The sequence below is a fragment of the Lygodium microphyllum genome, chromosome 9 (genome assembly GCF_053477565.2).
Source record: "Lygodium microphyllum isolate KBCC chromosome 9, Lygodium_microphyllum_v1.1.10, whole genome shotgun sequence".
Taxonomy (NCBI): domain Eukaryota; kingdom Viridiplantae; phylum Streptophyta; class Polypodiopsida; order Schizaeales; family Lygodiaceae; genus Lygodium; species Lygodium microphyllum.
In genome coordinates, this window is record NC_141143.1 from 123,906,088 (window position 1) to 123,926,066 (window position 19,979).

The following is a 19,979-nucleotide window of genomic DNA, read 5'->3' on the forward strand; positions in this document are numbered from 1 at the left end:
ACCATTAGTTCAATTTATCCCAATGGCTGCCTCTTCTGGCCATGCAAAGATCCCAGCGTAATCCAAGAGAACTCTGGGGATAAAAAGCAACATCAACTAAAGAAAAGAAAAATAAAATATTTATATAAGTAAATAAGGAAAGCAATTGCAAAAAGTATCACTACCTGGTAACACTACCACAGGCTAAAACTGATGATCAACCAATTATTTTTGAGCCAGATGATGATGGACAGCAAATAGAAGCACAAGGAGGTCATGGACAGCAAGACAGACTTGCTGATTATGAAAATGCAAGTGCTGGAAATGAAAATGAAGGTGCTGTACAGCATTAACAGCATGCTGAAAATGGCTTACAACAACAAATAAATGCTGAGAATAACACGTCTCCACATGTAGACCCAATTTCTAAGAATGTAGATCATTGGGTACGCAAGTCTACAAACTTAAGAAGGCAGCCACATAGGTATGACCCCTCTTTGCACTATGTGATGCTTACAAATGAAGGTGAGCCTCTTACATATAAAGAGGCCAAAGTCATGCAAATTCAGCAATAAGTGGGAGCTCGCTATGCAGAAAGAGATTAAATCTTTGTATGCTAATGATACTTGGGATCTTGTGTCGTTGCCCAAAGGAATAAAGCCTCTTCCAAACAAATGGGTTTACAAAGTAAAGACAATTGATGGGAAACCCAAGTACAAGGTAAGATTGGTTGCCAAAGGGTATGCACAGAAGGAAGGGATTGACTTCCAAGAGGTCTTCTCACCTGTTGTGAAGATGACCACTCTACGTGTGCTTTTTGCTCTCACTGCTGTATTGGATTTAGAGTTGTACCAAATGGATGTGAAAACAACTTTTTTCCATAGTGACATTGATGAGGAGATCTACATGAAATAGCCGGAGGGCTTTGTAGTTCCTGGAAAAGAGTAGTTGGTGTGTAAACTAAAACGCAGCTTGTATGGGCTGAAGTAAGCACCATGGCAATGGTACAAAAAGTTTGACACTTTTATGCTCTCTCATGGGTTTACACGCAGCCATACAGATCATTTTTTGTACATGAAAAAGGATACAAATGGCAACCCCATCATACTTGTTTTGTATGTGGATGATATGTTGCTAGCTGGGAAAAGAAAGACTAGCTTAGATGCTCTCAAAGATCAGCTGAAATTAGCTTTCTCCACGAAAGATTTGGGGAATGCAGAGCATATATTGGGCATGAGGATTCTCAAGGATAGAAAGCAGAAATTGTTGTTCTTATCTCAAGAGAAGTACATTGAAAAGGTACTGGACAGATTTAACATGGCTGAAGCTAAGCCTCTTGGGGTGCCCTTACCTCAATATCTTAAGCTTAGTAAAGCCAACAGCCCAAAAGATGACATGGAAGCCAATGCTATGAAGGGAGTCCCTTATGCATCAGCTTGTGGCTCTCTTATGTATACTATGGTTGCTACTCGTCGAGACATAGCCATGCAATGGGAGTTATCAACAAGTTTATGCCAAAACCTGGCAAACCACATTGGGAGGCTATCAAGTGTATTCTTAGATATCTAAAGGTACACAAAGAACGTGCATTTGCTATAGGTAGGGTGCACTTAGTCTGTGGGGTTATTGTGATCAAACATGATAGGTGACTTGGACACTCACAAGTCCACTAGCGGGTATGTCTTTATAGGTGCTAGCGGGGCTATCTCTTGGTGCTCCACGTTGCAAAACAGCGTAGCATTCAATCCTACTGAAGTTGAATATATATCAGCTACTGAAGCTTCTAAGGAAGCTATATGGCTAAGCACACTTGCAAAAGATCTTGGTATGTCCATGAGTACTCCAGTGTTGGGATGTGATAGCCAGAAAGCTGTGTATTTGGCTAAGAATGCCATGTATCATTCATGCACAAAGCATATAGATATACGATATCACTTTATCAGACAGATTCTGGAAGATGGTCTAATCAAATTGACCGAGATCAAAACACAAGACAACCCTACAAATGTTCTCACTAAAAGTCTAAGCAAGGCTCCGCATGAGCATTGCGTAAGACAAGTGGGAGTTGGTTGAAGGTTCACTTCGGACCTTTAAGTGGAAGGTTGTTGAGATGTAAAGGTCCTTTATTCACCTCCATGTATTGTACACGTGTATTTTTATGTTGTACATGATACACCCTTACGGTCCCGAAGTATAAATACATTTTATTCTTTGTGTACCAACACATTGTGGGTACACCCAAAATCAGCTCGTACTCTTTGTCACTCTCACTCTCACTCACCTACACACTTCCCCTACTGCAAATCTTCACGCTTCCGCTAGCCACGCACTCAACAACCCCTACTGCGCAGTTGACATCTTTCCGATTGCTTCTCGCGCTAGCCACTCACCATGGTTGGCCAATACATTAGATGGATGTCAAGAGTGCTTTCCTGAATTGTTATCTCGAGGAGGAAGTCTATGTGCAGCAGCCACCGAGTTTTCCTTCTGGGAACCTGCAGGATAAGGTATTCTGCTTGCAGAAAGCTCTTTATGGACTGAAGCAAGCGTCGCGGTCTTGCTTCCATAGAATGGATGAATTCTTACAGACTCAAGAATACCATTCTACCCCTTATGACCCGAATTTATATGTTTGATATGCTGCAAAGGGGGTCAGGCTTCAGCTATATCCTGTTGTACATTGATGACTTACTCATCACAGGCTCAAATTTTACTACCATCACAAAAATTAAGACAAAGCTTAGTGCTACCATTGAGATGAGAGATGTCTTGTTTCTTGGAGATAGAGGTAGTACGATCTGGGGGCTGTATTTTTGTGTCACAGCAAAAATACGCACTTCAACTGTTGAAGAATACACTATGGATCAGATACGGCCAGTGGCCACACCTCTTAATCCTACTATCCACTTGTTGTCGAAGGATACCCTAGGTCAACCCTTCGATGCATACACCTATCGGTCTATTATAGGGAAACTTCTTTGGTTGATTCATACTAGGCCAGATTTAGCTTACTCAGTTAGCATACTCAGTCAATATTTCACAGCACCTAGAATGTCACATTGGATTGCATGTCTTCGTGTATTGCGTTATTTATGGTGTACTTATTCTTATGGCTTGACATATGATTCTAGTTTATGTTTACAGGGATACACTGACTCTGATTAGGTAGGAGATCCTGACACCTGACATTCTCATGGCGGCTACCTCTTTATCTTGGGCACAGCTCCCATTTCCTCGTCTAGCCATAACAAGAGACGCTGGCGGCTTCCACAACCAAGGCTGAGTTCAGGGCTCTCTTCAATGACACCACCGAGGCCATCTACCTGAGAAGTTTACTGGCAACGCTTCATTTTCCTTGCAACTCTCTCACAATTCTCTATTGTGACAACCAGAGTACCATTGCTCTTGCGGGCAATCTGATCATCACACCACAGACAGGCATGTGGGAGTCCACTTCCACTTTTCCAAGGAGCAGGTTGAGCTAGGCACTATCCACCTAGAGTTTGTGCCTTCATCAGATAATTTTACAGACATCTTAACCAAAGTGGTCAACCAGCCGGTTCTTCAATACCTACTACCGATGATTGACTTGGGTACACCCTCCCCTACTTCTTCAAATTGACGGGAAGAGGGTCTTTCCCTCTTGCTTTCCCTTCCAATTTGAGAGAGAGCGGCTTCTTCTCTTGATAGTGACAGTGATTATGCATACAGTTTTTAGACATTCATTTATTCTTTTATATTGTATTATGGACATTTGTAACTCCATCCACATTGTCAGGATGATATGATAAAAGGGCGCCTGGGATAGTGAACAATTCCCCTGCAAGAACACTGTCCAAGTTGCACCGTTGCATAGCATTTTGCGTGAGCATAACATCTTGCATCTCCCTTTGCATTACCTCATACATTGACATTCTGTTCATGTAAACATGCATCTGTGCGCATTTATCCATTTTCGGTCTTTTAGAGTTGTCGACTCTAGATCCACCATATTCATAGCATTCCACATGGCAACCTCCAAGGAAATTTTCCATAGCTTGCTTGCTTGCTTTGCTTGTCTTGATTGCTTCACTTATTTACTATACCCACACCTTAGTCATTTTTTTTCTTCACCGACACCCAGTTATGGTAGGGATAGTATGCTTGTTTTGTGAAGGTCTTGGGTCTGACCATCCTTTATCACTCTCCCATATTGAGGCATAGATACTCAATAAGACGAAAACTGATTTGCAACCCTCATTTAATGCTAAATCTATCAAATCTAAAAAGTCTTCAAAACAAAAAAAAATCCATAGCTGATCCCATCTGCCTTTGTAGGGCTTGGAAGACCATTGAGCAGCCAACATGCACCCTTTGTCTGATGCCATGTCCTCTCTCGGGTGATCACTTGGGCTCCCTTGGTAAGATAGCCATCGCCTCTGTAGTCTTAGTAGGCCACTGGGCAGCCAACGCGCACCCTTTGTTTGATATTTTGGTTGCTTTGGGGTGGGACGCCTTGGGGTAAAAGAAAAGAAAAAGGGCTTGGTTGGCCTTCATTCTCGTGGTACCGTTGTTGGGCTTGAGAGAGGGTGTTGAGCTAAAAATGCATTAGCTTCACTTAAACAGCCCCAAAACATGCTTAATTAATGAAGTAACCTTGTTTATTTAAAAGAAATGTGTTCCTAGAGAGAGTCTGTGTCCCATAAGCACAAATCCACTTGGGAGGGCCCAAACGTTCTATAAATAGGTATGCTACCCTCCATTCAGGGAAATATCTCGTTTTTGCAGGTTTCAGGTGTTTCAGCTTGTTGCCCACACCCCTTTCGCGGAGGACATCGCAGTCTCAACTGTCCCTTGCTATCATCTACAGTCTGGCGCCTGTTTCCAACTTTCCACCCGCAATTTGCAGCTATTTACAATAGAGCAACTGTTGCTGATCACTTCCAGCTTCCGCCCGCTTAGTTTTCTCTCTCCTCCCTGCTGTCACAGCATATTTTCTCTCTCCTCATCCTGTCGCAGCAGATTTTCTCTCCTCTGCCTGCATTCAGCTGATTCTCTTTCCACACCCTGTGTTTGCTGTTTACAGCCTGCGTTTGCTGTTTTTCTCTCTCTACAGCCTGTGTTTACTGCACACACTCTCTCTAGACTGCCATCTACTTCAGGTCCAGCCATACACAGGCTGTGTTTACTGTTGTTCGACATCCAAAGGTTGCCTTGCTGCAATTCGGGATCTGTTTGGAGTACGACACACTCTAGCTCATTACCCCTGCCCTGATTCTTGAGATACAGGAGTTCGAGGTTCAATATTCATTCACTGCATAGTGTGTTTGCTGCATGAGCATTGTATATTCAGCTATTGTATCACTTCCTTTATTTTCTGTGTTCATTGTCTCTGAGTTATCCTAACCCTAACTGTGTTCTTTTATCAGTCTGTGCTTTGTTGTACGGTTTCTGTTTGTGTTTCTGTGTTAGGGTATTTCTTTACATGGACTACATATTCAAATCCTGAAAGCCAAATCAGCTCATAATTTTTAAATACCCCCCGACACATTGACCAAATCACACACACCTATCCTTTTCCATATCTATTCCCCTTCCCCCACTACCCCACCAGATACATATTTCTAATTCACTGCACCCATGAGTGTGACTACATACACAAGGACACCCTCTGCCACAGGTTTTTTGATATGGATCTAGAGACATCACAAGAGGCATTTATATCACAACTTACTAATCTATTAAACTGCTCTACTACAGCTAACTTCCCAGATATTACTCATCCTACATCCAAAGTAGGGATGATGCCCCACAAGAGTTGGTATCATGGCGAGTGTCGTGAGACTCATGCGTCTCAAATGACAAGAGTGGAGGGAGATCCCGATGTAAACCACAACAATTGGACCTAGGCCATGATCACACTGAGAGATGGCAACAAAAGATCAAACAAAGTAAGAATTGTATCAATAGAGCTATACCAAGTAAACATGAACAAGACACATTCTGCTGCAGACCCAAATTATAAAAATCATCTCAATGAAAAATGAAATCAGCCCGCACATATAACATCAGAAAGAGGCCATGTTCACATCTATAACTATCAAGATTAACCAGGTACAGGCTCTATTTTAATATGCAAGTACGTAACAACACAACACAGCAAACAAATTCATTAGAATAGGGATGTCCAAAGACAATGGCATGCTAATGTTGAACCAAATAAGAATAAAACAAGGGCGCATGTGGTGCGCTGGAGCATTGCCCTGGAGTGGGTTGGGTCCTTTCTTTTTTGGTGCTGGATTTCATCAAGGCCTTTCAAAGTACCACAGAAACGGAGAGGAAAAGAATGCAGAAAAAGTAAAACCCCAAAAGCCCAGCTTGAACAACAACTTACAAACAAGTTAAATGGTCCTCTATCCAAAACTTCAGTTAGTATGAAATAGCTTAACCACAAACCATTGGAGCACCTAAACCATCGCAATAGCAGGCCCTTACAGTCAAGGCTAATAAAAAGGTTGTCTGTTTCAAAGATTTGGAAGTAGAAAATATTAATAAGGCATTTTCATAAAAATATCAACTAGTTTGGTGGTTTTTTCATCAACCTTAACCCAGCCTCAACATGACTCAGAATACATATTCTGATTACTTTATTAAGGAAAAACAGTCTACCTTTAGTCAATACATCCACCTCACCGGTCTCTTCATCTTGATGTACCTGAAATCAAAGCAATGCAACTCATACAGCAAGTAAAGTCATGCTATGGCCAGATATGACACGCAGCTTTTATGCTATTGCCAATGCATTTCACATTTACAGAATGCTATGTGCACCAAAGAAAAGGAAGTGATATCAAGGTGAACTGTCATCGTGACATTGAAGCCAAATAGCCTAAATTACAACGTATAAATACAAGTAAAGACAGACTTCTGCAATCAGTCTGAGGTTTTCTACCATATACTTTCTACTTAAATGAGTTGATTAGTGGAAATATTGCCTGTTGCAATATTTCTACTTTGAAAAGGAAAGACAACGTTCTATCATGATAATAAATGACCTTCATCCATGCATAGCAGTACTCTCCACAATCTTTCAACAACACTTACAACAAAATAGGACGGGAAAAACTAGGGTTTAAAAATGATAGCTGAGAATGCAAGAAGACAACCAGAAGCAGGTGAGAATTGCTGAGTGCATAGGATATGCAAAAACGGGAAAGAATGCAGTCATTTAAACACCTTTGGTGAGGCAAACACAGCTACAGGAGGGAGGCAAATAGCTTGTCGTGGTTTTACCAGCTGTCATGCATGTTTCACATAACACATCACACAGTTTTTCCAAAGTATAAAAAGCCTATAGAGTGAAGGTTGATGATGCAGGCAACACACAGGCCTCAAAACTTATTTGCAAAAATCTTTAATACCACAGATACAAGCTCACTAAGCCTATCACCCATGATGATCACAGCATAAGCCTAAGCATCCATTTCCCTATCATATCATCCTGCATAATCTCCTGGCCCTAGCACCAGCTAGCTAGGTCTAGCATGAGGGACACCTATTCATTGCTATTGCCTTGAAATCTGCACAATCAACAACTCTCCATAACCTCATAGCAACCAACTAGAATTTGATCGTCCCTTCACAAGGGATAACATCAATTCCTGTAAAATGGAAAAAGGATGAAGTCCATCTGCATTGGCCATGAGCCCAATAACGAAGTCACGGCAGCATTGGAGTTGTGTTCACACTAAGAATTGAAAAAGAACTATAAGACTAAAACATTGGGCACTACCCATAGAATTGGCAGATTCTAGCAAAATTGATCATAAGCTGATCCAAAAGTATAGTTTTAGTGCCCAGGTGAAACTCATACTCATCTGCATACATCTCGCAGTGACTAGTACATTGAGTAGTGACCTCATGGCAAACATACGTCAGCATAGTACCTTGGATACATGCTGAATGCATGTGAGATCCACTACATATGAAAGCTGTCCACAACTGGTGGAGTGGAAGTGCTACCTCCCCCTTGAGCATTAGGCAATACTCCGGACTCTTGCTTTGCTGAACTTGACTAAGCCTGAACTGAAGTCTGCTCTAATTGAAAGGCATCTAGGTAAAGCTGCAACAACTAAGGATGGTCAATCAAGTCATCCTCTTCCATCCATTTTGCATCTATTGATGAAACAATGTTGAAGCTTCACCAAGAAGCATATGGGAACTTTACCTCTAACTTTAATTGCCTCGAAACCTGTACTAGATTGTAGGCCTTTCTTCCCCTTAAGCATTGCGATACTTTATACTTTCACACTGTTGCAAATTCCAACTTAACTAATATGCAACATTGCATCTAGTTGACCAACCTCTCATGTGTATCTGACATGTTAGGAACACTAGATGCATTAGGAAACATTCTTGTTTGCATACTTTGCACCATTGCAATGTAATTGCGCATGGGAATTTGCATACTACCAGCCATACCAAGATACATTTTCCCATACATTACATGCATTACTAGTAGCATTTTTTATCATGACCAATGCTATATGAAACATTTGCATGACCAGCATTAATATCATAAGTCCCAAACACAGTCGGCTGCATATATGCATTGCCAAACTTGTCACCTTATGCCCAACATCATGTCAACATTGTTATACATGGGGTTATGCATGTTACCAGCAATACTCGGATACATTGGGCCTTGGACACCATGCATTGGTTACTGTATACGATAAGGAATTGTAACATAGATCCCCATATGCAATTCCAAGCGCACTATAGCATGGAAACTGGTGCCATTACCAAAGTATTATGGCTACCCCATCATTGCATGTATGCCTTGTTGTCCAAAAAGCATTGGATTGGCACTTCCAAGTTGGCCTTGCATATGCATCAATTGCCCCATTGGCATCATTTGCTTATGCTCACTATCCACATTTGGAACATCATGCTATTGTCTTGGCCCTTTCTTTGGTGCATCTTGCTGTCTCGAAGCTCTTGAAGATGATTTCCTCTTCTTGCCTTTGCTGCCCTTCTTTAAGGGTTTCAAAAAGCATATGAATTGAGGATCAATTGTTAATTGCACAAACATTTCAGCTGCTCTCCTTAGCTAATCTTTACGCTGGTCATCAAATTCATCTTCCTTTTGTTGGTCATTAGCTTCAAGAGACCTAGAAGAATCCACATCTTGTCCAATTCCCTCATTCTCAACTTGCTTTCCATGCTTCGTGCCTTGTCCAGGATTAGGCTTCCCTTTTTCCACGACAATGTGTGAATTTTCAGATTGAGAGGCATCATGCTTGCTTGATCCCATCTCACTATGTAAAGACATTCTTCTTATAATGCTCAACTGAATACAATTTCAACACTAGAGCAAAGCTTCTAACCTTCAATTAGATGTCTCAAGCCCACCAAATCAAGGGATTGAGTGGTATCCTAGTGATGAGACCATGAAATCAGCCTTTCTTCTTGGAAAGGGCGGTAATTCCTTGATTAAGCACCACAGCTTTTGCCTTTGATACCCACTGCATCCTCAAGGTCCTTGGCCTGGTACCATGAAATAAGTGCCGTGTGTATTTTGAAATACCCTAACATAGAAACATAAATAACACCGTACGACAAAGCACAAATTGATAGAAGAACACACTTAGGGTTAGGGTAACTCAGAGACAATGAACACAGAGAATGAACGAAATGATATAACTATTGAATATACAATACTCATGCAACAAACACACTATGTAGTGAATGAATATTGTACCTCGAACTCCTGTATCTCAAGGGTCAGAATAGGGAAAAAAAGCTGGAGAGTGTCGTACTCTAAACGGACGTCGAATCGCAGCATGGCAGCCTTCGGATGTTGAACACCAGCAAACGCAGCCAAGAAAGGCTAGATCTGATGCAGATGGCAATGCAAGAGAGAGAAAGACTAAAAACGCAAGTGAGGAGAGAAATACTGAAAACGCAGATGAGGAGAGAGAAAGACTAAAAACATAGGCTGCAAGAGAGAGAAAACAACAAACGCAGGCTGCAGAAGAGAGAAAGACAAAAAACGCAGGAAAAATCAGTAGCAGCAGTCGGCACACTAAAATCAACTTTGAACAGTGTATGGTAGGCTGGAAATAAGCGCCAGACTGTTGTAGACAGCAATGGCCAGGTTGAACCGCAATGTCCTCCATGTCCAAGGTGTAGATAGCAAGTTGAAATACCTGTAATTTGCAAAAACGAGATTAAGGCTGAATCGAGGGCAACATACCTATTTAGAGAAAGTTTGGGCCCTCCCAAGTGGGTTTGTGCTTATAGGATACAAACACTCTCTAGAAACGCATTTTTTTTTAATAAACAAGGTTTCTTCCTTTATTAAGCATGTTTTGGGATTGTTTAAGTGAAGCCAATGCATTTTTAGCTCAACATGTATCACATGTGCTAAACAACCTTGCACATTTGATTAATAACTTAATCAAATGTTATCAATAAGATTAAAGCATCTCAAAATTTCACGTCCTCATGATAGAAGGCTAGTTTCACCATGTCATGCATGCTCTACTATTCTTCCACTTCCTATGGGTGCCTATGTAAAGACATGTCTTGGACCAAAGCTCCATTATGTTGTTCTTAAACTATGTCAACTTCTAATTGTACCTATGCCACCACCGCGATCTCAAACCCTTGGATTTGATGCTACGCATGTCCCTATGCTTGGAGGCTACACTTTTGGCTCCAAACTATTAGCCAATATGAACATCCGCATTTGCAATAGTCACTCTCTTTATTTCATCTCGAGGTGGTTGCATTTTGGTTGCCAACTGTGCTATGACATCATCTATTGCATTAATTGACCCTCAGATGTTATATTTTCATCAGCCTTGGCTTAATCTATTGCATCATGTTTGGTGGTTTTGCTACACTCAGGATATGCTCTTGGAGGACAACATTCTTGGACATACTCCACTTGTTGAGCTCCAATCATCTATATTATATTGACTTATTCATTCATTACTTTCAACTTCTTTTGCTTTTATGTTCTTCTTTGAGTTCACTAAATTTTAGTTGTGTTTGTACACTCGCGTGTTTTCTTTGAGCAAACTCTAGTATGTCTTCACAAGTATAATTCTACCCTAATCTATCCAAAAGGTCCAAGGCATTCAATCATGGTGTCACGATGGATTGCACACGGTCGTGCTAGGGTCACAGGGGTGATGGATATCTTCTTTTGGGTAGCCCAACTGAATGGGTCTTATCTTTAAAAAAACAAGGGGAAAAATTGGAGTGCAGTATCCCTTATAAAGAACAATCATGTGGCAAGGGTATAGATAGTGGTCGGTTCTCTTACCATTACCTACACCGATTATCTTAGTGCTTTGGTAGTTGTGAAGAATCCCATCTTCAATGCATGCACAAAGCTCATTGATGTGCACTATGATCTATCATTATGTATGAGGCTCTCAGCATAGAATATTAGCTTGCTCTATGTGCCTTTATGAGAAAACTTGGAAGATCTACTCACAAAGGCCCTCTCTTGTGAGCGTTAAAAGATTTTCACTAAGTTTTGAACTTTTTGCACTCTCCAAATCAATCCACATATCCTTGTCATGTTCACATTAGCACTCTCATAAGGGATTTGTAGCATATACTATGGTAGTGATGTATGAACAAACCTAGGACTGCTTGGGTTTTTAACCTTCTTATGAAGCTTTTTCCTTTGGGTTTTGACACACTCTACAGTTGCTCATTTTTGGGTTATGTAGTTATCTTTAATACTTTTTATGCTCCAATCATCTTCAATATTAGAGCTGAGATTCTTGTCTTGCTCCGCCGTTACTTGTATTCTCGCTTTGCCCTCTTGCCATTGTCTTGGCACTCTCTAGGTGAAAAGATTATGAGGGGTTAAGATAATTGGACTTGAACCATGGCACTGTTGAACAAAAATTTGTGAGCAACATCCTTTATTTGTATGTGTTTTGTGAGACATATCTGCATGCTTGAACTTTTCTTGCCTATGCAAATTGCCATGACTATCAAGCAAACTCTCAATTGGTTTCTCTACAATAAGCAGCTGCTGTATATCCAGTCAATCATTTGTTTTTAATTTGTTATAAGAGCATTATTGTAAATCCAATATTTTGTGGCATCTTTGAAAACACACATTTCGACATTTTGAAGAATGAAAATCAATACAGCTGCTTTTTGAATCAATGTCATTTGGGCCTAGCTTTGAAACAGTAGGTGAGCACGAATGTGCAAAGCTAAAACTGTAAAGAGAAAGCTAAGGGATTTAGTCTTTATTACCATGTATCTTACATGTATGTGTAAGGCATCACATTCCCACATGCGGATGTGGAACCATCCCACTCAGGAATAAGGAATATTAAATTCAACATGGGAATGTGATAATCATCCTTCACATAAGAAGCCATCCCAGTCAGGAGTAAGGAATATTGGAATGTGAAAACCATTCACCACATCCGATAAACCATGTACAAATATCCATATTGATAAGCCTTTTTACTTCAAGAAGAAAAAGATAAAACAATTTCTGTGAAGGTATTTGGGTGTGGTTTTTGTGAACAGGTTTATGTCAAATCATAGCAAAGCACATTGTGAAGCACTAAAATGCATATTCTAGTAACTTAAGGGCATAGAAAGAAAATGTATTTGCTATGGAAAGGGTACGTTAGATCTGCAAGGGTATTATGATACAGACATGGCAGGTGACTTGGATACTTGCAAGTCTACTAGCCGGTACATATTTACCTTGACTGGTGGGGCAGTTTCTTGGTGTTCTAGATTGCAAAAGATAGTAGCACTTTCTACCACTGAGGCTGAATATATTTCAGCCATTGAAGCTTTATAGCACTGATGTGATAGCACTGATGTATGAACTAAGCATAAACAAAACCTCATAGCACTGATGTATCACATGATAATCATGCAAAGCATACATCAGCTGAACCATATGTAACTTATGCAATTGTACTTCTCATACATCACTTGCAAATGTACACTACATACCATCCATGTATCCCATACATGCCTTGCGTACATACATCACATCTAAATGTATATACCATGTATTCCATACATGCTAGCAACCTTAAACGTATAGTTTCAGAGCCTAGGTGGAAACCATACACATCTGCATGCCCAACTCATAGTGACTAGGACACTGATCATCACTAGGGAAATGGAGGTGCAACCTCCCCCTTGAGCATCAGGCAATACTCTAGACCTTCTATGCTTTGTTGATCCTAAAAGAGCCCAATCAAAAAACGGCTCTAATTGAAACACATCAATAAAGTACAACATTGAGGATTATCTACTAGATTACCCTCCTCCATCCATTTGCATCCTTCCATAGCTGAAACAATATTGAAACTTCACCAAGAAGCACATGGAAACTTTACCTCTAACTTCATTTGCCTCGAAACCTCCACTAGGTTCTAGACCTTTGTCTCTCTCGATCACATAGATCCTTGGAACTTTCACATTGCTGTCAAAAAGGGTACATTGGTTGCATTTTCCTCATGACCAGAACTATACAGAGCATTTGCATGACTAGCATTAATACCATGAGTCCCAAACATATTGAGTTGTATATATACATTGCCAAACTTGCCACTTTGTTATGCCCCAACATCATGCCAATATTGTTATACATTGGGTTATACATATTACCGACTATACAATGGCTGGAAATTTGCAACAACAGCTCTCAGTTCCTCTCATAACCTCCATCATCTTCGAGTCCTCACTTACATGGGCAAGTTTTACCAAGTGACAGCCTTCTAATTGCATTTTTTAGCCATTTTCAGCCTGATTAAATTAATTTTTAAAATATTATTTCTATAAATTAGTTTAACTATTAATTCTTGCTCAAAAAAATAACTATACCAACCAACAATTAAATTGGCTGGGCCAATTTGTCATCCAAGCAATCTTGAGCATTTAATAGCCTTTAAACTAGCATTCATGAATTAATTTATGCAAGTTCCTAATGTCACTGCAGACATTAATGGCTAATAAAATATTCTAAGCCAAACTCTCACTAGGTGCCACCTAGTACCTATCTAGTATAACTTATTACAACATTTGCCTTTGACATCCACTGACATCTTAAGGCCCTTGGCCCATCATTGTGAAATAACTAACCGGCACATCATATGTGCACCTCACATTTGCACATTTGATTAACACATAGGATTCAAGGTATTGTAGCATGGCAAACAAAGGTTTCCCTAGAGTTGGATGTCTTGGGTAAGTAGTAATCAATAATCCACTTGCCCAATGGATTATGATGTTGCAAGGATATGGATACGAAATTTACATCTCTTGCAAGTAAACAAGTGGATGATTGCTCTTCAAAGGGTGTGTTGAGCCCTAGTGGGAAAGACGACCAGGATTTGGTTGTGCCAACCACGAAGGTGTCAATAGGGGGACCAAGTGTGTGCCTTCAAGGTGAGATTCTCTAGCCCATAGCTATAGGCATCTCTTCAGAGCAAACCTCGGCCAATGATGCAAAGGCAGTTCGCCAATTGGGCAATTTCCAATAGGTGGTTCATAGGATCCCTTGTGGCTTCCCGTTGTTGATGTTGATGGATAGAATTCTCATGTTTTGCAGTTTCTGCAAGCACAATAGTTGCTTACTCAATGTGACCAGGCACTATGAAGAAAGCACGTGCCACAAGTAAACCCTAAGTCCGCTTACAAGAAGGCGAAGCAATAATAGGGCTTGCACTGGAGACAATAGAGTGTATGACAAACCTGAACAATGAACTCACTCAAGGATAAAAGAATGAATGATATACAATTATGATACAATGAGAGGCCCAGCCTCTATCTCTCTCGAAGGAAAATGCTTTGTGAAGGGAGTGAAATGCAATCCTCCAAGAAGGGGCATGTCAAGGAAAACACCAGATTGAAGCTAGAAAGCAATGAAGGAAGCAAAACACAGCCCTCCATAGCTACATGATGAAGGAGAATGATCTCTAGGGGCTCCAGTAGCAAGAAACGCAAGTGTATGCTGGAGTGAACCTGTAGCAGCAAAACACAACTGTCTGCTGATGGATAGGGCCTCCAACAAGTAGAACGGCTCCTGTAGCTGATGTGTCTTTGGCTGTAGTGGCATAAACACAAATCCAGGCCTGTGGAGAAGATGGAGACTGCCTAGAAGAATGGAAGACCTGCCAACTACACCAGGGCTCAACCACCTGTGAAAATGGTTGCCAGCATGCAAGAGCCAATAACCAGCCAAACAAGAGGTAACCTGCTGGAAATGAGGTATGTGTAGTCAGTGGAAGATGAAGATGACAGCTGCAATGACGACTCGGAGGGCTTGTAGGAGCAGGCAACACCCTACAGATGGATGAGTAAGCAAAAATGCGGCAGTTGATGAAGATTGGGGCCTCCAGATGCTGGAGACAGGTGGGAAGCAGGTCAACCAAGGGGGGCAGCTGCTGGGCAGCAGCCAATCTGAGATGGCAGTACCGCCAGGAAGCTCCAAAAAGGGCAGCAGTCCTGTTGTGATTGCATCCACCAGGCGCATCCAGGAGGAACAAGCAGCACTCAAAGGAGAGGAAGAGTAGCTGAGAGAATGACTGGTCTGAGTGGTCTTAGAAAGTGATAGTGGGATGCCCACCTTGTATAGGGGATTTCTGGGCACTTGTCCTACTTTGCAAAATAAAATCATTTAATCATAAATAGAGGTTTTTGGGGTGACCGGAGCAAAATTAGGCATGATGCATGATACTAATGCTAGCCTTGAGTGCGGGACAGTGGGAGCATGAGCAAGTGGTTCAAGGAGTGCAGACTCCAGTGATAGTGGCTGCACGAGATCAAGCACAGATTGATCGTGACTGAATGAGATTGTCCTGGACTGGGCAGGACACTCTCAAGATACAGAGTGCACAAGTGTGCTGGATAGTGCACAGCTTGGGCTCACGGAGCCTCTATCTATATGTCTTCTTCTTACCAATGTATACAAAATCTGAGGATTGTTTCCACCTTTGGGTAGTTCTCTTATCTTTATGTTGAGTTGTGCAAACTAGAACCTTGTGTCTTACATCTAATGTGATCCAAGGTTTGACACTACTCAATAAAGTGAAATTCTGACACTATTGACCAAAAATTCCACATCTAATTTATTCCAAAAGCAAGAGTCTTGATAATTTTTAAAAAAAGTGTGTTGGTCTATTTGGGTGTCATACATTAGTCCTTGACTTTGAAGTGTGCCAACCTTTAGCAACTGTTGGAAGAACTGCTTCCAAGAAAAGTAAAAGAGTTTTGGATTTATAAACATTTGACACAACTGAATCCAAAGATCTGAAAGACTCACCTTGATGACTCTATGAACTATTGGTATATCACGGCCCTACAAAAACAAAAACAGTGAGACAATGACTTAAACCTCAATATGACTACTAAAAAACCATTGCCCAACATGTGAGCACTAAAGTAAATGAAGAAGAGCACAAATAAGATCATGCAATCCCTCCTTGCAGAATTGACAGCAATGGTTGTATGTGTAGTTAGCGGGATGCAAAAGGCTCATCATGGATCAAAAACAAGATACACAAAACCAAACTAAAAACGACTGCAAAGTAGAAGTATAAATGAGGAAACCAGTACATCTATCCGGAACACCACAATCTCTCCAGCTCGTACAGGGGAATTCCCCATGTTCAAGAACAAAATATCACCCTGCAATTCACACTCCAAGAAGTTATTACCCTTCAAGTGTGGGTTACACATTTACAATATCTATACATCTACATATAAATTAGAAGGGGTTTATAAGGACTTAACTCTTCTAAAACCCGGTTCCATGCTGCCAGAGAGAACCACCACCACAGGTGACTCACTGCCAGTAAAAAGCATCAAGCCTTTCCATATCATCAAAGCAGAGGCAACTATCATACCTACATTCATCCATTCAAAAATTGTAAATTGCTCCTCTCTTTGAAACCTTTCCATTTTTTTATTAACTTTATTAAATATCAAGCTTGACTTGCAGAAACTATGAAGACAGTCATGTCAAAACAAAAACCTGTTGGCCATAATACATTATGTACATGAAATTGAGATCCCTCACATCATGAGTTAGAGAGTAGGCAGGTTGGGCAAAAGGGGGAAAAAGTGCAAATTTGCAATCAGTATGCCAAACAGCAAACAAACAGGAAAGCATGGAGTATCTTGGGCTGTACAAGACTACTCTCTCTAATCCCTGCATTTGCATGACCCTTTGTTGCACAGGTCATCCTTATCCTATTTTGTTGCTTATCTCTGTCTCTCACTCTGCAGATAAAGAAGAATCCTAAAGTTGTGTAGCCCATAGAATAACAATGCAGATTGTCTGAAGGCATGGTTTGTTGGTCCTTGCCTTGTTAGCAGATTAGTCAGCTCAGGTGTGAGTCTGCGCTGCAAAGGCTACAGCATTTTATGTAGTATTTATCTTGCATTTTTTGGAGTGATGTCTAGGGCTGGGGAGCATTTAAAGCTGGCCGACCAGCATTAAATGTTGGCCGATCGCATTTATTGCTCCCCCCATTTTGCCTATATATTGCTAGGGCTCCTCCTCCTCTATGTACTTCAGCCATCATTTGTGGATTCTTCTGAGGAGAGAGGAGCCGGTGCCAGGGTGCCCACACAGCCAGTGACTCACTGTTGTATGCTGCTGTCTCGTGTTCGATATGGATTCCATTTCCCGGGCATACATCCGAGTTCTCATATGTATTTGTGTTTATTCTTTCTCTTGTCTTGTGTTTCAGCAGTTTATTTCAGCATGTTGTTTATGCTTCCATTGCTGCACCACTTCTGACATGGTATCAAATTTCAGGATTTGTGTTTTATTGTTGATTTCAGGACTGATTTACCCCTCTGCTGCCTTGGCGACTGCTATCAATCTGATTGCGACCAGATTTTGGCTTCCAAATTCTACGTTTTGATCAGCATATGCATCGCTTGATTGTCCAACACCTCCTGCTGCCTGTGTTTTCCTCATCAGGCTGCTGGCGACAGTTCCCTACACCTGTTTAGGCAGTGTGCAGCCTGTGTTTTGCTGTTTACAGCACTCTTTTGGGCTGGGCGACTGGCAAAACAGGCCGTTTTTGCTGTTTCTAGCAGATTTTAACTGATTTTTTGACTTTGTGCAGCAGATTTTGGCTTATTTTAATCAGTTTTTGGGTTATACTGCATGTGAACTCTTGCTTTTTGCAGTCTGTGCTCGTGGTTTGGCTGTGTTCCCTCTCCCAATCCCTTCTTTTCTCTACTACTTTTCTAAATCCTCTCCAGATGGCTCCTCCATGCACATCCACTGATGACAAGCTCCATGGACCTCATTATTACACGTGGAGTGCGGTGATGAAGGCTTGGTTTATTCAAAAGCGGTTATGGTACGTGGTTAACGGAGCTGTGGTACGTCCTCGACAATCTTCTCCTGTTCCATCTACTTTTGATGAAGACAACCATGAGGAGACTGTGCTTGCATGGGATTCGGATGATGCCCGTGCTTATTCGGCATTACTTCGATGTATTTCCAAAGAAGTCCTACCGGCGGTCACCTCCTGTACGACAGCTTCAAATGTATAGTCGAAGTTACAGTTGATGTACAAGGCTCCTTCCACCATGAGGGCCGTTACTCTCTATGGCTCCAGCAGTTGAAGTTTGAATCCAAAGATACGATCCAATCCTTCCTACTTCGTGTTACCAAACTCCATGACCAGCTTCGTACTATGCAGTCTGCCCTATCAAAGGCACATCTTGTTGGTACAGTACTCTACAAGCTTCCTCAGGAGTTTGATGGAGTGGCGAATGCTTTATGGGCGCAGACATCTACGACTCCTGTCAGTTTTCTTGGCATGTCCTCCATGATACTTGAGCATGAGGCTACTTTTCAACTACAAGGGAGGCTTCCGTCACAATATGGAGATTCAAATGAGGCTCTTGCAGCTTCAGAGAGGGGTTCAAAGATGAAGAAGTCGAAGGCCCAATGTTATCACTGTGGCAAGAAAGGTCATTTAAGGAAGGAATGCAAAGAGTTAGCGGCTTCCAAGAAGAAAAAGGAGCAGAAGACGAAGCGAGATGCAGACTCCTCCGACGAGTCATCATCTGCCTCAGATTCTAATTCCGATCCTCCAGCCAAGGCGAAGTCCAAGGTGTGGAAGGGATCCTCTTCTTCGGATCGTGGGAAGGGCTTAGTGGCCCCTTCCTCAGCTGCTTTCTAGTGGTGGTGATACGGACATCCCTCACGACTCTCCAGTGCCAGACAGGGAGTGTGAGAGGGTGGTGAGATGGGACAGCCGTGCCTCATCTATATGTCTATACAGATGCACAGGATCCAGAGAGAGACATCCCTGACGCATCGATTGAAGTCTAGCAGATACAAATCCTGGAGCTAGGATTGACATCCAGGTTCATGATGGACTGGTTACTTGGCAGAGAGCGGGAGGCTTACTCTGGAGTCCACATGAGGGGACACTTTGGCGGTTTTGGCCGAAGGCGATGATTTCATGGTCACATGTTCAGAGACATGTTTGGTAGATTGGTCTTGTATGTCATGCGTAACATAGGTGACATAACACAGAGAGCTGCTATGATTCTTCTCTATTTTCACGTGGTGCTGTTAATTGGACATCGACGTCAAATACTCTCCGAGGCATCTTGGTGGTGGGCTGGCCACTCACTGCTTGGATATCCATGGTTCTTCTAGTGGTTCTATGTTGTATAGTTTATGATTCCCTATCATTGTACTATTGTATTGTATCAGATCACCCCTGATCTGAGAGAGGATGTTAGCAAATTAGTCAACTCAGGTGTGAGTGTGTGCTGCAGATGCTACAACATTTTATGTAGTATTTATCTGGCATTTTTTGGAGTGTTGTCTAGGGCTGGGAAGCATTTAATGCTGGCCGACCAGCATTAAATGTTAGCCGACTGCATTTATTGCTCCCCCCATTTTATGCCTATATATTGCTAGGGCTCCTGCTCCTCTATGTACTTCAGCCATAATTTGTGGATTCTTTTGA

The 19,979-nt window shown here is 41.6% G+C and overlaps 1 protein-coding gene across 2 annotated transcripts in view; it reads right to left on the reverse strand.

Annotated features, from left to right (window-relative positions):
* LOC148031537 (uncharacterized) overlaps positions 1-19,979 on the reverse strand; it is a 67,964-nt gene that overhangs the window by 12,456 nt on the left and 35,529 nt on the right. For both annotated transcript variants that reach the window (XM_087685074.1, XM_087685075.1), the window contains exons 2-5: positions 16,762-16,874; positions 16,585-16,656; positions 16,292-16,327; positions 6,628-6,673 (exon numbers count right to left, since the gene is read on the reverse strand). In XM_087685074.1, the coding sequence (XP_087541200.1) occupies positions 6,628-6,673; positions 16,292-16,327; positions 16,585-16,656; positions 16,762-16,874 (267 nt within the window). The remainder of the gene's footprint in view (positions 1-6,627; positions 6,674-16,291; positions 16,328-16,584; positions 16,657-16,761; positions 16,875-19,979) is intronic.